Genomic DNA, 27,706 nt, shown 5'->3' on the forward strand with positions numbered 1-27,706 from the left:
AGGATGAACAAGTCTAGGGATCTAATGTACAACATGAAGGCTATAGTTAATAAAATTGTATTAGGCATTTTGTTAAGTAGATTTTAGGTACTCTGGTCACACACAAAAAACAGTATATGTGATGGCTACTAATTTGCCTCACTACAATTACCATTTTACTGTCTCTATATATATGTATGTGTGTGCACATGCATATACACACACAGACACATATATATATATATCTCCCATAACATCATGTTGTAAACCTCAGTTATGCAGAATAAAATTTATTTTTAAAATGTTTTAAATTGAGCTTTAATATTAGGTCTTATACCACACCCTTCCCCCCCGCTCCCCCCCCACACAGACAACCCTCTAGAACCCATGTTGATTAACTACTGCTCAATATCCATATCATCAGGTTGTTGCCTCTTCCCTTGAGTGATCCATCTAAAAAATAAATGCTCTATATTCTGGCGGCCAGGCGCAGTGGCTCACACCTGTAATCCCGGCACTTTGGGAGGCAGAGACGGGCGGACCACCTGAGTTCGGGAGTTCAAGACCAACTGGCCAACACGGTGAAACCCTGTTTCTACTAAAAAAAACACAAAAATTAGCCAGGCGTGGTGGCGGGCACCTGTAATCCCAGCTACTCAGGAGCCTGAGGCAGGAGAATTGCTTGAACCCAGGAGGTAGACGTTGCAGTGAGCCAGGATCGCATCACTCACTCCAGCCTAGGTGACAGAGTGAGACTCTGTCTCCAAAAAAAAAAGGAAACGCTCTATACGCTGGAGAGAATTTGATAATCCAACCTCCTAGAAATAGCCCTGGTAACACCTCAATAGTTTCAAACATCCTTCAGGATAATTTGGAAGGATGTATATGAGAGAATCAATATTCAAGTGACCAGGACCTTTTTTTAGTAGCCTGATTCTTATTCACTTCCATCCAAGGCAGGAATTCAAAAGAACAGTCCCAGTGTATAGGTTTCCTCAAAAGCCCTTCTTCATCCTGACAACTAGGATAAGAACTAGAAGGCAAATTAGTTAGGGGAGAATTATCTTCAATGGTGTATTTTTGAAAGGGAAAAAGATACACCTATCATGTTTCCCCCTCTTCAGAAGACTGGACTGCTAACTGACTGTCCAATAGTGTGGATCAGAAACAATGCTCATACACTCAAAAGCCATAAAACCTATTTATTCCCTAACTCAAATCATCATAAAAGAGCCCTAAAGGACAAAGGATGATCTTCTCAATACTCAATTGTCTGTGGAAAATTTTCTGTGGGGAAAAAGATACAGTGGCTCTGAATATTCAATATCTGATTCCTTGCAGTTATGTCTAGGTTGTTATATAAGGAAGTAAGAGTCACTAGAAAAGAAAACATATTCACCAATCAACTGGTCACAAGTTTTTAAAAATCAGTTTCTATTCAAATGTCCCTTAAACCTCAACCATAATATCAAAGTCTCTTTGAGACTGCATGACAATCAACTACAAAATGAAATAGCAAATTTTGCAAAAGGCTGACATGATAGGTACTTGGAAAGAGACTGACTTGAATATCAAAGAATTTTAGGTCCTTAGGAAAAGTTAAGCAATCCACAAATATTTTGCAAAAACCCTATTTATGATGGTGCTAAAGAAGTCAGATATAAACAAAAGAAGTTTTATCATGTCATAGTTTCTGTGAGAAAAAGTATAACTTTTATTCAAATAAGCACTTTTAATAAGGATATAAAATCTCAGCCAGGCTCGTGCCTATAATCCCAGCACTTTCGGAGGCCAAGGTGGGCAAATCACTTGAAGTCAGGAGTTCGAGACCAACCTGGTCAACATGGTGAAACCCCATCTCTAGTAAAAATACAAAAATTAGCCGAGTGTAGTGGTGCACGCCTGTAGTCTCAGCTACATGGGAGCTTGAGGAACAAGAATTGCTTGAATCCAGAATAAGACTGTCTCAAAAAAAAAAAAAAAAAAAATTTACTATTAAATGTGGTCCCTTTTTGAAAGACTGGTTAAACAGAAATGAAATTAATAGGTAAATATATTTAAGATAACAATAACCAAATTTTTCACTATGAAAGAAGGGGCTGCAAACTAAAATGAATCCTGTGGTACTATATCAGAATTGGAGGTATTGGTATGAGCTGGTGGTTTTTAATATTTATAGATAAATATAGATGTAATCATATATAGATTTCCTAGTTTTGACTGCTAGAAGAGATAAAAGCAACAACACTGCAGTATCAGTGAATACACCTAGTGGTCAGTTCCTGGTTTTTAAATACACTTCTCCACCAAAAAAGAACTAGGGCTCTTGAATGATTTCTAGACCTGGGACAGGAAAGATCTTATTGTGCCAGAAGCACAAAAACGCTCAAAAATTGATGGGGATTCTCAAAAGGACACAGGAGCCCTGGTAAAGGGACTCCATTGGCCAAATCTGAGACAATCTGAGCATCATAATAAATAACAGATTATAACCCCCTGAATAAAACAGACATCTATGAATCCATAAAAATTAATTAACAAATAAATGGAGAAGAAGGGAAAGCTCTTCCTTGCAACAGAATGCCAACTAATAAATATAGATGGAATGAGAAAACTAACATTTGGCAACAATTATAGTACTAAATTTCAGGTAAGAATCAGCAGTTTCAAAGTAACTCTCCATAGATACTTACTAATTTCAAAGGTAAAAATAATTTTACAGTGAAGAAACCCTGCTGCCACCAATTTATCCAAATAATCAAACTTATTATCACCAGTAATGAGATAAACTGACATCATGTGCCTTCTGATGATATACTAAGAACTATTTCTGTGATATTTCTGCCAAAAATGTGTAAACTAAATCTAATTAAAAGGAAATATCAAACAAACCCAAACTGATAAGCATTCAACAAATGACTGGCCTGAACTCCTTAATTTAAAAAGTCACAAAATATAAGCAAAGACTAAGAAAATGTTCCAGATCGAAGGCAACTAAAAGACATGATGACTGAATACAACACATATCCTGGTCTAGCAGGAAAAAAAAAGTTTATTCATTTTTAAATTCGTTTCTGCCATAAAGGATATTGTCTTAGTCCATTCAGGCCGCTAAAACAAAATACCATAAACTGGGTAGCTTATAAACAATAGAAATGTATTTCTCACAGATCTAAAGGCTGGGAAGTCCAAGATTAAGGTCCTGGCAGATTCAGTGTTTGGTAAGGGCCTCCTTTCTAGTTCATAGATGGCACTGTCTCCTGTATCCTCACATGGTGAAAGAGGAAAGGCAACTCTCTGGGGCCTGTTTCACAGAGGAATTAATCTCATTCATGAGGGCTTCACCCTCCTGGCCCTGTCACCTCCCAAAGCCCTCACCTCCTAATATTAATACCATCGCATTAGTGCTTAGGTTTCTACATACGAATTTTGGGGAAACAGAAACATTCAGACCATAGTATTGTATCAGTGTTAATATCCTGATTTTGACTGTTGTACTTCTATACTTTATTATACAGTAGCCTGTCCTTGTTTAGGAAATACATACTGAAAAATTTCAGGTGATGGGGCATCATGACAGCATCTTATTCTTAACTAGTTCTGAAACATTATACATATACATACAATACACACAAAAATGTTAAATTTGTGGAAGTTTTTTATACTATCCTTAATTTTTGCTATGTATTTTTTTTTTTTTTTTTTTTTTGAGTCTCGCTCTGTCACCCACGCTGGAGTGCAATGGCACGATCTCGGCTCACCACAAGTTCTGCCTCCTGAGTTCACACCATTCTCCTGCCTCAGCCTCCTGAGTGGTTGGGACTACAGGCACCTGCCACCATGCCCAGCTAATTTTTTGCATTTTTAGTAGAGATGGGGTTTCACCATGTTAGCCAGGATGGTCTCAAACACCTGACCTCATGATCCACTCGCTTCGGTCTCCCAAAATGCTGGGATTACAGGTGTGAGCCACGACACCCGGCCTACTAACCTTAATTTTTTCTGTAATTTTTAAATAATCTTTAACATCAAAAAGTTTAAATTGAAAGCACATCAAAATAAGATTGTTTAACTTAGATTGTCAAATATCAAAAATATAAATACATACTTACATATAGATTGAGCATCACAATACATAATAAATGCATTCCTCATGCATTGCTGATGAGAGTATAAACCTGTACTAACCTCTGTAGAAGGCAATTTATCATTATCCATCAAAAAGGTAAAGGCACATACCTTGTGATGAGTATCCTACTCCAAGGTATTTATGAATATAGTCTCCTATATGTATATATTATATAGATATTTATTGTAGCTTTGTTCGTAATAACAAAAGATCCCAAACAAACTAAATATCCATTATTAAGACATCGGTTAAGTACATTTGGCACATCCACACAATGGAATTAGTTTTAAAAATAAGATAGTTCTGGCCGGGTGCAGTGGCTCACGCCTGTAATCCTAGCATTTTGGGAGGCTGAGGTGGGCAGATCACTTGAGGTCAGGAGTTCAAAACCAGCCTGGCCAACATGGTGAACCCCTGTCTCTACTAAAAGTACAAAAAAATTAGCCAAGTATGGTGGCAGATACCTGTAATCCCAGCTACTCAGGAGGTCGAGGCAGAAGAATCACTTGAACCCGGAGGTGGAGGTTGCAGTGAGCCGAGATCATGCCACTGCACTCCAGCCTGGGTGACAGAACAAGACTCCATCCCAAATAAATAAATAAGGTAGTTCTAAATGTATTGACAAAAAGATTTCAGTGATATACTGTTGCAGTAAAAACACAATGTATAGAGCAAGGAAGCTAGTGAACAATTATTTAGGAGGAGAAAAAAATATATATATACACAATGTTTCCAAATATGTAGAATACTTCAAAAAAGACATAGAAAAAACTAGTAACTGGTTACCTCTGGGGAAGGGAAGTAGATAGCTAGGTAACAGAGAAGGGAGACTTTTTACTATATTCTTTTTTTGTTTGTTTGTCTGAGATGGAGTGTTGCTCTTTTTTGCCCAGGCTGGAGTGCAATGGTGCAATCTCGGCTCACTGCAACCTCTGTCTCCTGGGTTCAAGTAATTCTCCGGCCTCAGCCTCCCAAGTAGCTGGGATTACAGGCCTGCACCACCACACCTAGCTAATTTTGTATGGTTTCACCATGTTGGCCAGGCTGGTCTCAAACTCCTGACCTCAGGTCATCCTCCTGCCTCAGCCTCCCAAAGTGCCGGGATTACAGGTGTGAGCCACCACACCCGGCTGACTTTTTACTATATTCTTAATGCCTTCTAAGTTTTTTTACCATGTGCATGCATTACCTTTTTTAAAAAAAAAAAAGTCACAATGGATTACACCTTGTATGATTCTCTTTACATAGTATATCCAGAATAGGTATATCCATAGAGACAGAAAGCAAATAAAGGAGAGTGACTGTTTAATTGATCTGGGGTTTCTTTTTAGAGAAAAATGTTCTGGAACTAGATAGAACTGACAGTTGTACAACACTGTAAATATGCTAAATGCCACTTAATTGTATACTTTAAAATGATTAAAATGGTGAATTTTATGTTATAAAACAACATAAATGTTATTTATTGTATTGGAACATTAAACTATAATGTTCCAATAGCCTCTTTGTGGCTACTTGACTTCCCTGAAGCACTGTGAAGCCAAAGACAGCCAAGGGACTCAACTACAGAAAACTATAAGTTTCTCAGGATCTCTTCATTCAGTCACAAAATGTTTTTGAATCCATGCAGTTTGATTTAAAACCTTAACAAAAGAACATTCCTGCCTTTGTATGTCACAGTTTTGTGAAGGAGATTCAGGTAAACAGGTAACAGAAGATGGCATAGTCTCCTCTCATAGTTCTTCAGAATGAGAAAGAATCAGAAAGAATAAAAAAACTTTCTCTTCTTCTAAAGAAACTATATAGCTCTGAATATCCAAGAGATCTGGGGCTTCCTGTATTCATTTCAGAGACTCCTGTAACAAACTGGGTGGTTTTAAACAACAGAATTTATTTTCTCACAGTCTGGAAACCAGAAGTCCAAAATCAAGGTGTCAGCAGGGCCATGCTCTCTCTGAAAGTTCTAAGAGAGAATATTTCTTTGCTTCTTTCTAGCCTCTGGTGGTTGCCAGCAATCAGGGGTGGTTATTCCAATCTCTGCCTCCATCATCACATGGCCTTTTTCCCTCCGTGTTTCTATCTCTTTCTTCATGAGGACACCAGTCATTAAATTTAGGATCTACCTTAACCCAGTATGACTTTATCCTGATTATATCTGCAAAGACCCTATTTCCAAAAAAGGTCACATTCATAGGTGCCAAGGCTTAGGACTTTAACATATATCTTTAGGAGACACAATTCAAGCCACTACATTTCCCCTCTCCCAGAATTTGGTTTTTGAAAGCCCAGGCTCAAAAACTAGATTGTTCATGAAAAGAAAGACCTGTGGAGCTTGGATCAAAAAAGATAGAAGTGGGCCCTATGGCCATTCTACCACAAACCCCAAAGAAATCACATTCCCTAAGCTTTGGGGGCAGTCATTAGTGGTAGACCTACATCTTCATTTTCACACAAAGAATATTATCTGCAAACACATAGCATTATGAAGAGACTCAAAGTGTCCAGTGAATTCAAGAAAGTGAAAATGTATTTATCAGGGCTCTTTCAGTTGAAAGAGAAACCAAACTCAAACTAGCTTAAGCAAAAATGATATTAACAATGAACTAAATATTATGAATTACTATTAATCCTGTTTGGTATAATAACAATGTGTGGTTATGCAGGAGAAAACATTTATTTCAAGAAATACATGCTTAAGTGGCTAGAGGTTAAGTGGCATGATATATGCAACTTATTTTCAAAAGGTTGAGGGGAGTGCATCTACACAGAGAGAAAGAAAGCACACAAATGAGGAAAAATGTCAGTAACTGGTGAGTTTAGGATGTTAATTGGATCATTCTTTCAACTTGAGAGTATGTAGGCATATTTCAAAATAAAAAGGTGATGGGGAAAAAGACATTTTATTGAACTGGGACATACAGATTTGTAGTTCATTTCAAGGTGGATTAGATCTAGAATGAAAAAGATGTGAAAGGGTGAGTAGATACTAAACAGGTCTCTCATCTCTATGCTTTTCTATATACTACATCCCTCTCCAACAATCCACCATAGAGAACAAAACATTTCAAACAATGTCTTTTCCCCAATTTAACCTCTCTCTGAACAAGAAACAGGAGGGTATCAGGAAGTTGGCACAGGTTCCCCAGTTCACTAAATGTACTAATCAGAGAAAGGATTAAGGGATTAGGAGTCGAGTAAATTAACTCCCTCTTTATTTTATCTTAACTCTTAACTCCCTTCTCAAATTTAGCAGGGAAGAGAATGAGAAACTACAGTAGAACACAAATAAAGCCCAAGATTAGTAATATAAAAGGTATTATATTCCAGAGTCTAAATGTCATTTTCTGATGAAGAAATTAGAAAAGAACTGGGCATACATGGATCATTATCTACCTCGGGCTTAAAGTAGAAAAGAAAACCTGGGAAAACAGAATAGCCACCTAACAAGGATAGAAGCAAGGAAAGAATAAGTGGGGAAAACAGGGAGGAAAGAAGGGAGAGCAAGTCAGTAACACAAAGCAGCAGCTAAACTGCCATGCCCAGAGCTGTTCCTAGGGATCTTCCTAGGAGCAGCTTTCTCGACCCTATTTCTTAACTTAAGTCTTTCTCGACCTTGTTCTGACACTAGTTACAGCTTTTGAAAAGTTATGAAGAGCACATAAATGGCACCAATATAGTGGTCAGTTAGGTAAATACAGAATTCCTTTCTGTCCCAACAAGATACAAACTCATTCACGGTAAAATTCATTAATCATCAGAAAGTCCAAGAACTTCCTTCAAAATGGTTAAGTGCTTAGGGCACTTTGTTGATTTGCACTGGTACCAAAAGGATGGCAGTTACTATTCTGTAGCCCAACAGATGGGGCCAGCTGGCTGAATCTGTTCATTCAACCAAAATATGAATAAAATGTAATTTGGAAAAACACAGTCCAATGATGGCTTTCACAAGACCAAATAAACATCTATGAACCATCTTTATTATTTTTTTTAGTTATCTAACAAATAGTGATCTCTCACAGATACAAAAAGAACCATAATCATTATTTTAACTCAGTTCAGCAATATAGGGATGGAGCATTTGTTAAATGCTTGCTTTTCATGCAAGTATGTGTGTTAATAATTCAACTCTTATTTGAAGTACTCCAGACTCTAATGAGTTAACAATTAACTAATTTCAAGTTCAACTCTCCAATTTTAGTCCTATTAACGTGTTTTTTAGAAAAAAAATTTTTTAATACTATCTTTAAACACAATCTTGGTGCCTGAGGAAAAGATCACATTTGACCAAGCTTATAATAAACAGTCTTAAGCATACATCTACTATAAAGTCCACTTCAATCACACAGTTATTAATCCAATCACTAAAGATAAATTATGAAAACAAAAAACCTGAACTACCAACAATCTAGTGGTATGACATCAACAATTTTCTAATATAACATATTCATTCTTAAATCATCATTTAAAGAATACTATAATACTATTGGTTAAGCATAAACCTTATCAATAAAAAGCAGTCTTACCTGTATGAGGTGGATCTAATGTTGCCAGTGTAGGTGCTTCAAAACAGTATTTTCCACTGCAATTATCTGTGTAATTAATTTCTCTAGTACTTTCTTCATTAGGCAGATTTAAACTGCATATTCTAGGATCCCTTTGTGATGGGAGAAAGGTGTTATTATTTGCAGCACCCTAAAAGAAACAAATATATATTTAAATCAGAAATCAAACCTAATTTTCTGTATTTTCTGTATTTTTACATAAAAGATTCTAATTTAAAATACGAGCTACCAGTTACATACATACATATATATACATACATATATATATATTAAAAAAATTAGAACTAGATATTTAAAAATAAATTAATATCTGCCGGACATGGTGGGTCACGCCTGTAATCCCAGCACTTTGGGAAGCCGAGGCGGGTGAATCACTTGAGGTCAGGAGTTTGAGATCAGCCTGGCCAACATGGTGAAACACTGTCTACTAAAAACATAAAAATTAGCCTGGCGTCATAGCAAGTGCCTGTTATCCCAGCTACTCGGGAAATTGAGGCAGGAGAATCACTTGAACTCAGGAGGCGGAGGTTGCAATGAGCCAAGATTGTACCACTGCATTCTAGCCTGGGAGACAGAGCAAGACTCCATCTCAAAAAAAATAATAATTAATTAATTATAAAGTCTAATTTTTATTGCTTGTTTTTAGAACTATTTTAAATTACGCTACTAAAAACTGAAAGATATGACAGAATGAAAAATTATGCTTATAGTGTATTTTAAACAACATATCAGATGTTTCTAAATCGTAACATGCCATTCTCATAGTAAAATACTCTTTTTCTTGTTAAATTTCTCAATACTAAAATCAATACTCAAATATTTTTAGGTGAGATAATGGTAATGTCACTATGTTGGGTTTTGTTAACGAGCCCCTACCCCTTTTTTTAAGAGATGGGGTCTCAGTCTGGTACCCAGGCTGAAGAGTGCAGTGGCACAACCATAGATCATTGCAGCCTTCTCAACTCCTGGGCCCAAGGGACCCTTCCACCTCAGCCTCCCTAGTAGCCGGAACTACAAGCATGTGCCACCATACCCAGCTAATGTTTTTTACTTTTTGTAGAGATGGGGTCTCACTATGTTGCCCAGGCTGGCCTTGAACTCCTGGCCTTAAGCGATCTTCCTGCCTAGGCTTCCCAAAGTGCTAAGATTACAGGGGTGAGACACTGCAGCCGGCCTTAAAAAGCTCTTATATTTTAGAGACATATTCTAAAAATTTACAAATGAAAACATATTCCTGGAATTTGCATCAAAATAAGTAGGGAGGGACTCGAGCTGGAGTGGAAAAATAAAGATGAAACAAGAGGCCGGGCGGGCGCAGGGGCTCACGCCTGTAATCCCAACACTTTGGGAGGCCGAGGTGGGCGGATCACTTAAGGTCGGGAGTTCAAGACCAGCCCGGCCAACATGGTGAAACCCCATCTCTACTAAAAATACAAAAATTAGCCAGACACAGTGGTGCACGCCTATAATCCCAGCTGCTCAGGAGGCTGAGGCAGGAGAATCACTTGAACCCAGGAGACAGAGATTTCAGTGAGCCAAGAATGCACCAGTGTACTCCAGCCTGGGTGACAGAACAAGACCCTGTCTCAAAAAAATAAAAAATTAGGCCGGGCGCAGTGGCTCACGCCTGTAATCCCAGCACTTTGGGAGGCCGAGGCAGGTGGATCACGAGGTCAGGAGATCGAGACCAACCTGGCTAACACGGTGAAACCCCATCTCTACTACAAATACAAAAAATTAGCTGGGCGTGATGGCGGGTGCCTGTAGTCCCAGCTACTCTAGAGGCTGAGGCAGGAGAATGGCGTGAACCCGGGAGGCGGAGCCTGCAGTGAGCCGAGATCATGCCACTGCACTCCAGTCTGGGCGACAGAGCGAGACTCTGTCTCAACAAAAAAAAAAAAGATGAAACAAGATCAGTCACGGCCAAGTGTGGTGGCTCACACCTGTAATCCCAGCACTTTGGGAGGCCAAGGCAAGCAGATTCCTTGAGCACAGGAGTTTGAGACCAGCCTAGGCAACATAGTGAAACTCAGTCTCTACAAAAAATACAACAATTAGCCAGGCACGGTGAGGTGTTCCTGTAGTCCCAGCTACTTTGAAAGCTGAGGTGGGAGGATGGCTTGAGGCCAGGAGGCCAAGGTTGCAGCGAGCTGAGATCACACTACTGTACTTTAGCCTGGGCAATAGAGCCAGACCCTGTCTCAAAAAATAAAAATAAAAAAAAAGATCAGTCATGCATTTTCAATTGTTGAAGTCAGGTAATATGGACAAGGAAGTTCATTATATGCTATTTTCTCTTTTTTTGTATATGTATGGGTTTTCTATTGCTGCTGTCTCAAATTACCAAAAATTTGGTGGCACAGAACAACACAAATTTATCATTTTATAGTTTCGTAAGTTAGAACTCAGGCTTAGGTCTTACTGCATTAAAATCAAAGTTATCACCAAGGCTGCATTCCTTTCTGGAGGCTCCAGAAGAGAATATATTTCCTTGTCTTTTAAAATTCTAGAAGCCACCCAAATTCTTTGACTTAGCCCTCTTCCTCCATATTCAAAGTCAGCTATGTTACATCTCTCTGCCCCTGCTTCCCTAATCACCATCTCTTTCTCTGATCCTCTTCCCTCTCCCTCTTCCACTTCCAAGGACCCTTATGATTATATTGGGCCCACTCAGATCATCCAGGGTAACCTCCCCATCTCAAGGTCCTTAACATTAATCACATCAGCAAAGTCTCTTTTGCCATGTAAGGTAACACAGATTCCAATGATTAGGACATGAACATGTTTAAAGGGCCATTTTTTCTGTCTACCACAGTAGACAGAATTTTTTAAAAATAATAGAAACTCACAACAGGCAAAGTTGTCATGTTATTATAAATACTCATCTTAATAAACTTCATGGCTAGTAAACACACATTCCAAAAAAAACCTATCTGATAAAATCTTTTTTTTATTTTTTATATCTGATCAGATTTTAAAGTAAGTCAACTAATGAAGGTCATGAATTTTCTTTTTTGCAACATTTTATTTTGACATAATCTCAAATTCATGGAAACATTCCAAAAATAGTATTCCCATACACCTTTACCCACATTAACCACTTGTTTACATTTTCTTCCATTTCCCTCTCTCCCCCTTCGCTCTTTCTGTGTATATGTGTACACACACACGTGAGAGTAAACTGCAGACACTATGCTCCCTTGCCTCTAAATACTTCAAGGTGTGTTTCCAAAGACTCTCTTCCATAATCACAGAAAAATTACCAAAATTGATCATTTAATACTGGTATAATACTAGTATCTAATCCGCAGTCTATGTTCAAATTTGGTCACTTATCCCAATAATGTCTGTTATAGATTTTTCCCCAAATCAGGATCCAATCCTAGATCACACATTACATCTAGTCACTACGTTCCTTTAGTTTCCTTTAATCTCTAACTTTATTTATCGTTTCTGGTCTTGAAATTTCAAAATTACAGGCCAGTTATTTTGCTGAATATCCCTCAATCTGGATTTCTCTGATGTTTCCCTATGATTAGTTTCAGATGGTGAATTTGGGGCAAGAATACAATAGTTCATCATATTAGGAGGCACATAATATCAGTTTGTTCCATTACTAGAGGTATTAACTTTGATCGCTGATTAAGGTGGTGTCCGCCAAAGTATTTTTCCCTTTGTCATTTTTTAAAGTATGTTGTGAGGAGATACTTGAGTATATTCAAATATCCTATTTCCTCATTGAACATTTACCCACTAGTTTCAGCATCCACTGAGACTCTCTAACACCATCATTACTTCCATTTCTATGCTTCAGCATTCCACTATAAGGAGGAGCTTACTCTTCATTTATTTATTTATTCATTTATTTTCATATATTAGTATGGATTCCAACTCCTATATTATTCAATGGGTTATAATCCATTAGTATATTTCTTTGATGTTCAATTTGTCCCAGATTTTGTATTTATCAGACCAATCAAGTAAAAACCACTGAAGTCACCAAAGCAATACTTTCTCACTATAGGTTAATTCAATCTAAGATTAGAAATAATTTAAGTACAAAAAGTTAAGAATGTAACAGACAAAGTAAAAAGATGGCAGAGTTGACTGCTAAGCCTAATACTTTTAGGCTTCTCATGTTACCTTGCTTAAAATTGCTGTATAACTTCAAAAATGCCCACTTCAGTTTTAAAAATTAAAATGTTTAATTTATTTATAGAATTAAAAGAAAAAATAGTAAATCAGAGTTTTTGTCTGGAATTAGTCCTCAGACGCTACATCAAAAAACAAATCTTGGCTGGGCATGGTGGCTCACGCCTGGAATTCCAACACTTTGGGACACCAAGGTAGGCGGATAACCTGAGATCAGGAGTTCATGACCAGCCTGGCCAACATAGTGAAACCCCAACTCTACTGAAAATACAAAAATTGTGTGGCAATTTTTGTATTTTCAGTAGATACAGGTGTGGCAGCGGGCGCCTTTAGTCCCAGCTACTCCAGAGGCCGAAACAGGAGAACCGCTTGAACCCAGGAGGCAGAGGTTGCAGTGAGCCAGGATCGTGCCACTGCACTCCAGCCTGAGTGACAGAGCAAGACTCCATCTCAAAAATAATAAATGAATAAATAAATAAATATTGGCTGGGCTCTAGTGTGGGCGAGAGAGCGAGACTTCGCCTTAAAAAAAAAAAAAAAGAGAGTTCTCCAAAGAGATACACAAATGGGTAATAAGCACACATAAAAGTGCTCCATATCAGCTATCAGAGAAATGCAAAGCAAAACCACAGTGAGGTACTACTTCACTCACTAGTATGGCCGTCATCAAAAAGATAGTAAGTGTTGGTAGGGATTTGGAAAAATTAAAACCTTCATATACTGATGGTAAGAATGAATGGTGCAGTCAGCTTGGAAAAGAGTCTGTCAATTCATTAAGAGGTTAAACATAGAATTATCATATGATCCAGCAATTCTACTCCTAGGAGTACACTCAAGAGAAATGAAAACATGGCCAAGTATGGTGGCTCACGTCTGTAATCCCAACACTTTGGGAGGCTGAGGAGAGGACTGCTTGAGTTCAGGACTTAGAGACCAGCCTGGGCAACAAAGGCAGAACCCATCTCTATAAAAAAATTGAAAATTAGCCAGGTATGATGGCACATGCCTATGGTCCCAGCTACTAAGGGAGACAGAAGTGGGAGGATCACTTGAGCCTAGTAGGTGGAGGCTGCAGTGAGCCATGATGGTGCCACCGCACCCCAGCCTAGGCAACAGGGCAAGACCCTATAGAAAGGAGGGGAGAGGACAGGGAGAGGAGAGGGAAAGGACAGGGAAAGGACAGGGAGAGGAGAGGGAGAGGAGAGGAAGAGGAGGGAAGGAAGGAAGGAAGGAAGGAAGGAAGGAAGGAAGGAAGGAAGGAAGGAAGGAAGGAAGGGGGGAAGGGGGGAAGGGGGAAAGGAGGGAGAAATGAAAACACATATCCACACAAAAATTTATACACAAACGTTCATGAGCATTATTCATAATTGCTAAAAAGTGGTAACAACCCAAATGACCATTAACTAAAGAATGAATAAAATGTGGTATATTAAAACAAGATTATTCAGTGTGGTAGGCAGAATAATGGCTCCCAAAGATGTCCACGCCCTAATCCCCAGAATCTGTGAATGTATTGTTATGTGGTAAAAAGGACTTTGCAGATGTGATTAAGGACCAGGACCTTGAAATGGAGAGATGATCCTGGATTACGCAGTTGGGCCTAACCTAATCAAATGAGTTCCAGCTGCAGAAAACCAAAGAGAAGAAAACATGAGAACTCAAACATGCTTCCCTGACTGTGAAAAAGGAAGAAGGGCGCCACGAGCCAAGGAATGTGGTGATCTGCAGAAGCTGGAAAAGGCTAGGGAACAGATTTCCTCTAAAATCTCCAGAAATGAATGTAGGCCCCTTGCCATCACCTTGATCTTAGATCTGTGTTGAACTTTTGACCTACAGAACTATAAGATAATTCATTTGTGTTGTTTTAAGCCATTAGATTTGTGGTAATTTGTTTCAGTGGTAAGAGAAAACTGATATTTCGGCAATAAGAAATAAATTACTGATAAAAAGTTTCTTTTGGTGTCATGAAAATGTTCTAAAATTGACTGTGGAGATGGTTGCACAATTCTGTGAATATACTAGAAACCACTGAGTTGTAGTAAGTATGGTATTTAAGTTATATCTGTATTAGTCAGTTTGCATTGCTATAAAGGAATATCTGAGGCTGGGTAATTTATAAAGAAAAGAGGTTTATTTTGGCTCACAGTTCTGCAGGCTGTACAGGAAGCATGGTGCCAGCTTCTGCTTCTGATGAGGGCCTCCAGAAGCTTATAATCAGGGTAGAAGGTAAAGGGGGAACCTGAAGGCCGGGCGCAGTGGCTCACGCCTGTAATCCCAGCATTCTGAGAGGCCGAGACGGGCGGATCACGAGGTCAGGAGATCGAGACCATCCTGGCTAACACGGTGAAACCCCATCTCTACTAAAAAATACAAAAAACTAGCCGGGCGTGGTGGCCGGCCACTGCACTCCAGCCTGGGCAACAGCGTGAGACTCTGTCTCAAAAAAAAAAAGTGGGGGGAACCTGTGTCTCAATGGCAAGAGGGAGAGCAAGAGAGGGAGTGGGGAGATGCCACACTCTTTTGTATCATGTGAGCTCAGCGAGAACTCACTCATTACCATGAAAACAACACAAAGCCATTTATGAAGGAACCATCCCGTATGACCCAAATATCTCCCATTAGGACAACCTCAAACACTGGAGGTCATATTTCAACATGAGATTCTGAAGGGACAAATATCCAAACTCTATCAATACCTAAATAAAGCTGTATTTTAAAAAGGAAAGAAAGAAAAACCTTATTAAGAAAAAAAAAGCCTATGTTTTCTCCTTACAGTGTGCCAGAATTTTTACATTGGTAAGTGCTAAACAATCTACTTGGTAAAGAAATATAGGATGAAACAAACACATACAGACCAAAAAAAGCAGAGTCAAAAATTAGAAGGTTTTTTTCACCAAAAAAAGATACCATTAAAAACCAGGCAAAGGCCTTAAATAGACATTTTTCCAAAGATATATAAATGGCCAATAAGCACATGAAAAGATGCTCAGCACCACTAGTAATTAAGGAATTACAAATCAGAACCACAGTGAAATACCACTTCGCACCTACTGAGATGCCAATAATAAAACAATTTTTTAAATGGAAAATAACAAGTACTCCTGGGGATGTAGATACTACAACCATCACACATTCCTGGTGGAGATGTAAAATGGTACAGCTATGAAAAACTGTTTGATGGTACATCAGACAGCTAAACACAGAATTACCACATTACCTAGCAAATTCATTTCTAGTTATAACCCAAAAGAACTAAAACAGGAACACAAACAGAAACTTGGATGCCAATGTTCACAGCAGCATTATTCACCATAGCCAAAAGGTAGAAACTGCCCAAGCATGCAACAGATAGATTAATGGATGGATAAACAAAATGTGGTAAAACCACATAATGATTATTCAACCACACAAACAAATTTAAGTTCTGATACACGCTACAACATGGATGAACCTTAAAAACATTACGCTAATGGAAATAAGCCAGACACAAAAGGACAAATATTGTATGATTCCACTTCCATGAGGTACCTAGGGCAGTCAGATTTATAGAGACAGAAAGTACAATAGTGGCTACCAGGAGCTGAGTGGAGAGAACAGGGAGTTAATGTTTAATGGGTACAGAGTTTCTGTTTGGGGTAATGAAAAAGTTTTGGAAACAGATTGTGGTGATGGTTACACAACAGTGTGAAAGTTATTAATGCCACTTAATTGTACACTTAAAAATGGTAAGATAGCAAATTTTACGTTATATATGCTTAACCACAATAAAAAAGAAGAGGGAAAAAATTAATAGACTTTAATCCCTATAGCATAAAAGGATCAGGGAATTGCAGAGTAGTAGGTAGCGTGAATTCTCCATTTTATACGCCTTCTTTATACTTTATATACCTCTCATATATACTAACACCTTTGATCTTAGACCTAAGACCAAAACAATCCTTTTTCTTAATAGTAAATGAGACACATTAAAACTGCTTCCAGTATTCACTCTTTTTTTTTTTTAAGGGAGGATGGAATCTTGCTCTGTCACCCAGGTTGGAGTACAGTGGCATGATCTCAGCTCACTGTAACCTCCACCTCCTGGGTTCCAGCAATTCTCCTGCCTCAGCCTCTGGAGTAGCTGGGATTACAGGCGTGCACCACCATGCCCGGCTAGTTTTTGTATTTTTAGTAGAGACGGAGTTTCACCATGTTAACCAGGCTGGTCTCAAACTCCTGACCTCAGATGATCTGCCTGTCTTGGCCTCCCAAAGTGCTGCGATTACAGGCGTGAGCCACCGCACCCAGCCAGTATTCACTTTTTATAGATAAAAATGAGAACAAATGTTTGGAATAGTGATACAAATCATTATGTGTCTTTTCTCTTTAAATCACCTTAAAGAAGTTTTCACTTACTTATGTACTAACTTTAAAAAGAACACCGATTAGAATCTCCACCCCTTCCCTCAGAGAGGTACTTACCATCACCAAAAGTTTATTTTATAGACCCAAGTACATGTTATTCCACTGACTGATTGAATGAGACAGGGTCTTGCTGTGTTGCCCAGGCTGCAGTGCAGTGGCACAATCACAGCTCACTGCAGCCTCGACCTCCCAGGCTCAAGTGATCCTTCCACCTCAGCCTCCTGAGTAGCTGATACTCCAGGTGCACACCACCACACCCCGCTAAATTTTTATTTTTTGTAGAGACGGCGTCTCACTATGTTACCCAGGCAGGTCTTGACGTCCTTAGCTCAAGTGATCCTCCTGCCTCTGCCTCCCAAGGTGCTGGGATTACAGGCATGAGCCACTGTGCCCATCCTGTTATTCCTTTTAAAAAAAAATTATGTAATCTTCATTTCCAAGGTTTTCAGAAGATGTGTTCAGAGATACTGAAAATTCCAACAGGCAGAAAATACTGTTAACTCTTTAAATGGCATTTTCTTAAACATACATGCTTTTCTATATTATCTATATTATAAGCCCTGTTTTGTCTTACCTCAAATAGTTTTATATCTGGATTCAGTTTTGTAATCTCTTCATTCAGACCTGGATTACTTCTTCCTGGAGGTATAAATTTTGGTTTTTTGAAGGAATTTCCCTGCAACTGACTTGGCGCTGCAGATCGTCTCATATTCAGCAGTGGTGACCTGAAAAATACCCAAAACAGTAACTATCTATGAATCTAATTACAATCACCCCCAAATATAAAAATAGCTCAAAACTACAACTGAGATGCAGCAGGAACCCCTCTTAGGGGCATGCCTGGCCCCCCAAGCATAGAAACAAAGGAAAATCTTCAGTTCCTTCAAAGGAAATTCCAGGCACCTAGCTAGCCCTGAGAAGTATATGAGCAATATGATTAGCAAGAAGGTAATAGCTTAAAATAATGGTGAGGGAAGTTAGAGTAACAAAATGTTTGGTTCCCTATAGAAACTAAAGGTAACATCTTAACATATGTCCTTGAGTTGTTTTTCAGAAATCCAGACCCCCACCAAATGTGTCTACTGACACACACACCTCACATTAGGGGAAAGAGGACTGAACTCTGCTATTCTTTTTTCTAAATTTCTTATTCAGAGGCCTGGAGGAAGTCATACCCACAGGCCAGAGCTCAACATTCCTTTCTGCTGACCCCAAGTTTTTAGACAAAGCTTCACTTCCTTAACCAATCCCAAATCAGAGAATCTTTTAATACACCTATGACTCGTAAGCCCCCACTTCAAGATGTCTCGCCTTTTTAGGCCAAATCAATGATGCACTGATTTATGACTTTGCCTGTAACCTCTGCCTCTCCATCTTTAAAAATGCTTGCATGTAAGCCATCACAGAGTTTGAGTCTTAACCATTAGTTGCCCACTTCTCCTTGCTTGGCACCCTGCAATAAATGTCTCACTTTCTCTTGCTGCAAATCCCAATGTCTGCAGACAGCTTTGCTGTGCCAGGCAGGTAGACTCAAGTTTGGTGTGGTAATACAGCCATGACATATGTAAAAAGGTAAAAGGGGCCGACATGGTGTCTCATGCATGTAATCCCAGTACTTTGGGAGGATGAGGCAGGAGGATGAGGCGGGAAGATCCCTTGAACCTAGGAGCTTTGTCTCTATTAAAAATAAAAATTAAAAGAAAAAAGATAAGAGGAGCTTGGTGGTGCATGCCTGTAGTCTCAGCTACTCGGGAGGCTGAGGTGAGGGGATCCCTTGAGGTCAGGAGTTCAAAACCAGTCTGGGCGACATAGCGGCAAGACTTCAACTGAAAAAAACAAAAATAAAACATAAGAGAATAAGCCTGAGAAAACAACTTCAGGCTGGGCAAAGTGGCCCACATCCTTAATCCCAGCATCTTGGGAGGCCAAAGTGGGAGGATCGCTTGAGCCCAAAAGAGCCCATCTCTTGTTTTTTTTTGTTCTAAAGAAAAAGAAAACAAGTTCAATAGCTAGTAAGATTTTAGTTTTCATCAAGGGCTATTGAAAATAATTTAAGATTTTAGGCCGGGCGCGGTGGCTCACGCCTGTAATCCCAGCACTTTGGGAGGCCGAGGCGGGCGGATCACAAGGTCAGGAGATCGAGACCACGGTGAAACCCCGTCTCTACTAAAAATACAAAAAATTAGCCGGGCGCGGTTGTGGGCGCCTGTAGTCCCAGCTACTCGGGAGGCTGAGGCAGGAGAATGGCGTGAACCCGGGGAGGCGGAGCTTGCAGTGAGCCCAGATCGCGCCACTGCACTCCAGCCTGGGGCACAGAGCAAGACTCCGTCTCAAAAAAAAAAAAAAAAAGAAAATAATTTAAGATTTAAATTGAACGGTGATATGGTTTGGCTGTAACCCTACCCCAATCTCACCTTGAACTGTAATAATCCCCACGTCAAGGCCAGGGCCTATTCTCATGGTAGTGAGTAAGTCTCACGGGATCCTATGATTTTATAAATGGGAGTTCCCCTGCACAGACTCTCTTGCCTGCTCCCATGTAAGATGTGGCTTGCTTCTCCTTTGCCTTCTGCCATAATTGTGAGGCCTCCCCAGTCATGTGGAACTGTGAGTCCATTAAACCTCTTTCCTTAAATTACCCAGTCTCAAGTATGTTTTTATTAGCAGTGTGAGAACAGACTAATACAAATGGTGTAAATTTAAGTATATGTCAATTTATCAAAAATTTAAGTATAATCATGGTATCTTCTTTAAAGCAATTTAAATAAAAATTTCAAAATATAAGGAAATACAATTCACATACAAATATCAAACATGTTGCTTTTTTTCTATTCCACTAATCCATAAACCACATGAGGGTAGCAATCTCATGCTTGTTTTCTCCACCAGTAATCACTATAATGTGTCTGGCAACAGTGACAGATACATTACCATCACTAACAAATATTTTGAATGAATGAAATCTGATAATTTAAAAGATATTTTTATAATTCAATTTGTTTTTACTATCCTATTTCATTTGAAAACAGTGGAATTTTTAAAAATATAAATCAAGAGACTAGAACCAGGTTTCCCAACTTTTGCTCAATCTTATTTCTATGAGGACTGGATAGGGGAACAGACAGAAAACAAGGACATTACATACATACATCATGTTTCTGCAATGGATAGTAGCAAGTACTCCAATTCAAAACAATACCACAAAACACTATTTAACATAAGCCATCAGCAAGGATGAACATGACTACCAACGTTATCTGTTTCACCCAGAAATTCCAATTCTGGCAACTTAACCTAAGGAACTATCAGAGATAATACTAAGTAACCATATATAAGAATAATCAGCTGGGCAGGACACAGTGGCTCGAGTGTAATCCCAGCACTTCAGGAGGCCAAGGCAGGTGGATCACCTGAGGTCGGGAGTTTGAGACCAGTCAGGCCAACATGGCGAAACCCCGTCTCTACTAAAAATATAAAAATTTGAGGCCGCGTGCAGTGGCTCACACCTGTAATCCCAGTACTTTGGGAGGCTAAGCTGAGCAGATCACGTGAGGTGAGGAGTTCAAGACCAACTGACCAACATGGAGAAACCCTGTTTCTATTAAAAATACAAAATTAGCCAGGCGTGGTGGTGCGTGCCTGTAATCCCAGCTACTCGGGAGGCTGAGGCAGGAGAATCACTTGAACCCAGGAGGTAGAGGTTGTGGTGAGCTGAGATAGCGCCACTGCACTCCAGCCTGGGCAACTAGAGCGAAACTTCGTCTAAAAAAAAAAATTAGCCAAGTGTGGTGGTACATGCCTGTTATCTCAGCTACTCAGAAGGCTGAAGCATGAGCATCGCTTGAACCTGGGAGGCAGAGGTTGCAGTGAGCCGAGACTGCACCACTGTACTCCAGCCTGGGTGACAGAGCGAGACTCTGTCTCAAAGAAAACAAAGAAAGAAAAAACAATAATCCTGCTAGTATTAATTACAGTAGGGGGAAAAAGGAAAAAGAATGTCTGTAATGAAGTACAAGATAAATTATGGTACACCCACACAACAGAACACACTGTCTTCATATACCACCAAAATTGAGTCAGTACTATTCCCCAAGCTAGCCATGTTCTCTTTTTCTCTAGGCTTTGAACAAACTTTCTCTTATATAATGTTGGGAATGCTTTTTCCGACTTTTCTTTGCCTGATTAATTCTACCTTATCCTCTAGAAGTCTTAACCATGAGCCCTCTTCATCTCCTCCCAAAGACTGGACTGGAGGACCTTTCTGCATATGCACTACCCAAGCACTTTTCATACTGCAATGAAATTTGCCCTATCATTCCCCCTGAGCTATTAACTCAGGCATGAAATCTTACATACAATTCATCACTATATTGCCAGTACCAAATACGCAGAAGGAGTTCAGTATTTGTTATGTGAACGATACCATTAATTGGGGCGGGGAGGGGGCAGGGAACAACACTTTAAAAAAATGTTTAATGACATGAGAAATATTTTTTGATAAATCAAAGGAAAAATGGTGACAAAACATGTCCAGTCTCATTCTAATTTTTAAAAAGAAAAGAAAAAGAAAAAGGATAACGCGTATATGTACATTTAAAAGACTAGAAAGCAAACGAGCATGAGAGAACTTGTTTGAAGTGACAGAAATAATCTATATAAGATTGTAGTGTGGTTACAGGAGTATATATACATCTGTATATCAAAACATCAAAATGTACACATCTAACTGCACACTGTAAATTATACTGCTATAAAGTAGATATATATGTCATATATTAAAATATACAATTGTTTTTTAAAAACTAGAAAAACACATGCCACAATATTAACCGTAATTATTTCTAGGTCTGGTTAGAATAACCAGTAATTTTTATTCTATTCTGAGTTATTTTCTGTATATTTCAAATTTTTTACAATGAAAATATTACCTTTGTAATAGGGAAAAGTATCATGAATTAGATTTTTTAAATTACCATATTTCATCAAATCTAAAATGCCATCAATTGTAAGATATACTCTTGGTTGTTAGTCCATATAAAAGAAATGTTTAAAAGTAAATATTTTAAAAATAAAAATTTTTTTAGTTGTAAGATGTACCATTATTTTATGTATCCAAGAAAAAAAGTGTAGCCAATTAAACTATGATACACTATCATTGATGGTTAGACATTTCCTAATTTCATCAATGTTAAAATGATGAAACATGTAAATATTTGATATATAACCAGCCTTTACATAGTTTGAGGAATGAGTAGTAGAGGTCACTCTCTTCCATTTCTTATTCAACAACAAAATAGATCTCTATTAGTATAATCTTTAATCTTAGAGCAAATTATGAAACAGATGGTTTTTGACTGCTTTAGAAGCAGTATTTGCCAATGCCAGAAGTAAATACAAATTCTGGCCAAACAAGTCATGCCAAAATAACTTCATTAAACTAATTTCCTTTTTATAATGGGTAAGCAGAATACTACAGGTCTCTAAATATATAATTGACACAAGTTTGAAATTGATTAATGGCAACTGTCACAAGAGGACATGGATGTTAGGCCTTGCATTTAGACTCAGTTACTTAATGGTCAAATGAAATAGAACATTAGAAGCTGAAATTTAAAACTAAAGATTTTAGTGACTATAGTTCAACTGAAATAAGATAATGAGCCTTCTTAAACTAATAAATTCTAGATAGCATTAATAAAAATATGATGTCCACATCATTCTGTTCTCTACATTAATCAGACTCCCCTTTAATACTGTGAAAATTCTGACACTTTTTCAAAAGGAACACTTAAAAAAATACAGTAGTTAGAAACATCAACAGTAGAAATGAAGGAAACCAGAGTGTAGTTCAGATTCTGCTATTTCAGGGATGCTTGACTTTGGGGAAGCTATTTAACTCTCTAGACACCAATTTTCTCATTTATAAAATAAAGAATGAACTAGATGCTAAAATTTCTTTCAACACTAAATGTGAAGAATTACTACCCTAAACCCTTCTACATCTAATACATGATTTCTGATTTTTCAACCTTCCTATTTTGTAAACTAATAAAAATGATAATGCAAGCATACAAGCATCATCACAGAGCAGTGATTAAGAAAACAGACTGACTCTGGAGCCAGCCAGGCTGCCTGGCTAGAATCCAAACTGTGCTATTTACATATGACCTTAGGCACCCATCAAGACATTTAATTTGTTGATGCATTTCAAAGTAAAATGCAGAGATCAGTACATTTCCCCCCAAAAGAGTACCGCTTATAGCTTTTTAAACTAGTTCTGTATGTTCATGTTGTCCTGTCCATAATAAATTAATAAATTAATTAGTGCTGTCTGAGCCCTTTTCCCAGGTCCTAGAAATAAAGCCATTTGGTAGCCCTGATGTGATGCTACAACTTCTGTAACACCTGTTAGCTTCAGTCCTTCCAAGTAAAATGGTAAGGCCAGGCTGACAACTGCAATACACCAGATAGCCACAAGTACTTGGCACTACACTGTGGTAAATAAGAACACAACTTTGAAAGCAAATGCCTGAATATAAATACTGACACTTCCCAATGGTCTTGCACAGTTTACTTAGGCTCCATGTGTCTCAGTTTCCTCATCTTTAAGAGGGGGTACCATAATCATACTTACACACCGGACTGTTGGGAGGATTAAATGAAATATGTAAAGCACTTAAAACAAAACTTGACACATAAGCACTCAATGTTATCTGTAATATTACTATCTATAATTAGTATTATTGGAGAATAGAAATGACGAAGGTCCTGTGAGGGAGATAGAAAAGGGGTAGTTCAACATACAGGACAATGACCAGAATCTTTGGGTTCGTCTGGGCTTTAAAGAGAGTTATGTGCAACCATCAAACGTCTGGGATGCAAGAATGTAAGTAAACCAACTCTACCAAGAACCAGCAACAGTCTTTCCCTGCTGTTTCTGCTTTTCGACTTCCAACTACATTAAGTAGTAATTATCTCACTTCATGCCTTAAGTTGCTCCTTTGAGACTCCGGCTATACAGATGGTTCCTAATTTAGGACGGTTTCACTTAGAATTCTTCAACTTTTAAGAAAGCCATAAGCATTTAGTAGAAACTGTGCAAGTAACCACATAACTGTCTGTGGTCATGATTTTGCCCAACTGTAGATTAAGGTAAGTGTTCTGAGTTTGTTTAAGGTAGGCATGAAATCATGTCCTTTACAGCAACATGGGTGCAGCTGGAGGCTATTACCCAAAGCGAATTAAAGCAGAAACAGAAAATCAAATATTGCATGTTCTCACTTATAAATGGGAGCTAAACACTGGGCATTCATGAACATAAAGATGGCAATAATAGACAGTGGCGACAACTAGAAGGGGGAGGAAAGGAGGAGCAAGGGTTCAAAAACTATTGGGTACTATGCTCACTACCTGGGTGACAGGATCAATCGTATCCAAACCTCAGCACCACGTAATATACCGATGCAACAAACCTGCACATGTACTCCCAAATCTAAAATAAACCGCTGAAAATTAATTTTTTTGATAACAAAACTAGGCTAGGCCAAGCTTTAATACTCAGTAGGTTAGCTGTTTTAAATCCATTTTCGACTTAGGATATTTTCAACTCCGTAGTAAGTCGAGAAGCATCTGTACCTACCTAGAAAATCTTTCATAAGGTAATCGATTAAAAGACTTTAAGGAAATACAAGAAAAACCTGACCAGCGAGGAGGTAAAAGTCCCTAAAGAAGGCGTACCGACACTCTCCAGGGCGTTCGCGGAGCCTTCACCCCCTGTTGCTGGGGATGGGGCTTCCCAGTGCAGGAGTGAGGGAGAGACCCAAACGCCACAGAAGCCTGAGCAAAGCGACAGCAGGGGCGGCCCCAGGGGCCACAGCCCACAACCATCCCTCGCACACAAACGCACACCTCTACACCCCCACCACCCGCCCTTCGCTCCTAGCCCCCCGGGGCCAGCAGCCAGGGCGTCCCTCGCACTTCAGACCAAAGTTGCAGGCCCGCAGGAGGCCACTTCGGTCGCTCCTGCCTCCTTCCCTCCCTCCTCCCTCGGAGGCCTGCTCCGGCGCCACTCCCTGCTTTGTCCCGCACGAGCCTACAGGCTGTCGCGGCCTCCCGAGCTTCCCCCTCCAGGACGCACCGGCGAAAATCTGACAGAAACCACTGGCCCTGCAAAGAAGCACTTCTGGTAACCAGCGGTTCCCTCGCCACCGGAGAAGCTCAAGGCTCCCGCCTCGGCGAAGCCAATCGCGGACGAGCCCGGTGCGCGTGCGCACTACCTAGCCGCTGCACTGTCCAGTCCTGCCCTACTCTGATTGGACGACCCTATTGCATCACTGCGCATGTACCTTTGCGTTTCCCTTTAAAGGCTTCCAAGTTTGATTCAAGTTTACGGTTCAATTAAAAAAATACCGGTTTCGTGCCTACTTTCAGACACAGTGTAGATGCCGAGGCTACAGATCTCACCATCTGCGTGGATAAGTAATAAATAAGGTATGATTCGGTGTGTGCGATAATAGAAATGCGTGCATCGCAGAGGTATACGATATCCTATTGGTTATTAATTAATCCGAAAAAACATTGACCTAGTGTTGCCTGCAGGATAATTTTCAAACTTTGTTAGGTTCTGGGAATATAGAAATGAATACGTGATTATTAGGCTCTCAGAAAAGGGAAGCCGCCCCCGGACTTGGAAAAGCATTAAAGGATATTAAATAGGAAAGTTACATCATTCAATGAGTATTTGCTTAGCACCTTCTAAGTGCTAGGCGATGACACAGTCAGCTATCCCTGAAAAATGGTATTAGAAAGGCTAATCTGAAAGGATAGAGAATGGCTAAAGGTTGTTTACTGAGTTTTATCCAACAGTTTGACAAAAAGTAAAAGCTAAAAAATATCAAGGGTGAAATGAAGATGTGAAACAGTGAGAACTCTTGGGCTGCTGGTAGGAGTGTAAATAGGTACAGCTATTTAAAAGAGTAATTTGAGGCTGGGAGCGGTGGCTCAAGCCTGTAATCCCAGAATTTTGGGAGGCCGAGGGGGGCGGATCACTTGAGGTCAGGAGTTCGAGACTAGCCAGGCCAACATGGTGAAACCCGGTCTCTACTAAAAATATAGCTGGTTTTGGTGGGGCGCGCCTGTAGTCCCAGCTACTCAGCAGACTAAAGCGGGAGAATCGCTTGAACCTGGGAGGTGGAGGCTGCAGTGAACTGAGATGGCGCCACTGCACTCCAGCCTGGGTGGCAGAGAGAGACCCTGTTTCAAAAAAAAAGAAGAATGTGCTCCTTAAGGAGCTTTTATCCTGGGGACTTTTTCCAGTCATAAAGAGCACCTCATAGGTTGAGTTGTGCTTTTGGCAGCTCCCGGAGCCAGGGTTACAAGAATTTGAAATGGGGACCTACCAAGGTTGGGCACCTTGGTAAACTGCATCCCCCTCGTCTTTGGACTGGGACACGTAAAGAGTAAGGGTAACCAGAAAACAAGCTAGCTCTCGTAGTGTCTGCAGCCTACCTTAATATCATCTGGGAAGTTCAGAAAATCTAAAACAGATTGGCTAAAGGTAGCCGGGACATTCCTCTTGCAGATTTGCGTCTGGTTTGCTTGTTCACTTCAGATCATTACTCACATATCAAGTAGTCAAAGGGCCTTATCTGACAGTGTGTTACTCTCTTGTCTCATCTTCTATCTCCCTTACCCTGTTTTATAGATTTTCATCACACTTTCCATTCCCTAACATACACTTACTTGTTTATTGTTTTTCTACTACTCTCAGAATATAAGCTACATGAGGGCAAGATCTTTGCTTTATTCTCTGCTGCACCCATGTGTTTAGAACAGTACTAGTCTTTTTTGCTTTGTTTTGTTTTGTTTTTTGAGACGGAGTCTCACTCTGTCACCCAACTGGAGTGCAGTGGCATGATCTTGACTCACTGCAACCTCTGCCTCCTGGGTTAAAGTGATTCTTCTGCCTCAGCCTCCCAAGCAGCTGGGACTACAGGCATGAACCTCCATGCCCGGCTAATTTTTTTGTATTTTTGGTAGAGACGGGGTTTCACCATATTGGCCAGGCTGGTCTCAAACTCCTGACCTCATGATCCACCCACCTCGGCCTCCCAAAGTGCTGAGATTACAGGCGTGAGCCACTGCGCCCAGCCAGAACAGTACTAGTCTTACAGACTGCACTCAATAAATATTTGTTTATATTTATTTGGAGGCCAAGGCAGGAGGATTGCTTGAGGCCAGGAGTTTGAGAAAAGACCAGCCTGGGCAACATAGTGAGACACTGCCTCTTAAGAAAAGAAAGAAAGCTGAAAGAAGTGTACACATGAACTCTCTGTTCTGTTTTTGCAAGTGTTCTGCAAGTCAAACATTAGTTCAAGTAAAAAGTTTAAAAAGACCAGGCATGGTGGCTCACGCCTGTAATCCCAGCAGTTTGGGAGGCCAAGGCGGACAGATCACTTGAGGTCAGGAGTTCAAGACTAGC

The 27,706-nt window shown here is 39.5% G+C and overlaps 1 protein-coding gene across 8 annotated transcripts in view; it reads right to left on the reverse strand.

Annotated features, from left to right (window-relative positions):
* Nucleotides 1-25,478, reverse strand: part of RAD54B (RAD54 homolog B) — a 107,591-nt gene extending 82,113 nt beyond the window's left edge. For all 8 annotated transcript variants that reach the window (XR_012416529.1, XR_012416528.1, XM_065519449.1 and 5 more), the window contains exons 1-3: nt 25,364-25,478; nt 17,801-17,951; nt 8,632-8,800 (exon numbers count right to left, since the gene is read on the reverse strand). Coding sequence is in view for 6 of the 8 variants with exons in the window: in XM_065519449.1 (XP_065375521.1) it covers nt 8,632-8,800; nt 17,801-17,935 (304 nt within the window). In the remaining 2 variants the exon portion in view is untranslated. The remainder of the gene's footprint in view (nt 1-8,631; nt 8,801-17,800; nt 17,952-25,363) is intronic.
* Between the last annotated feature and the right edge of the window lie 2,228 nt (nt 25,479-27,706).

This window comes from Macaca fascicularis, chromosome 8 (genome assembly GCF_037993035.2).
Source record: "Macaca fascicularis isolate 582-1 chromosome 8, T2T-MFA8v1.1".
Classification (NCBI taxonomy): Eukaryota; Metazoa; Chordata; class Mammalia; order Primates; family Cercopithecidae; genus Macaca; species Macaca fascicularis.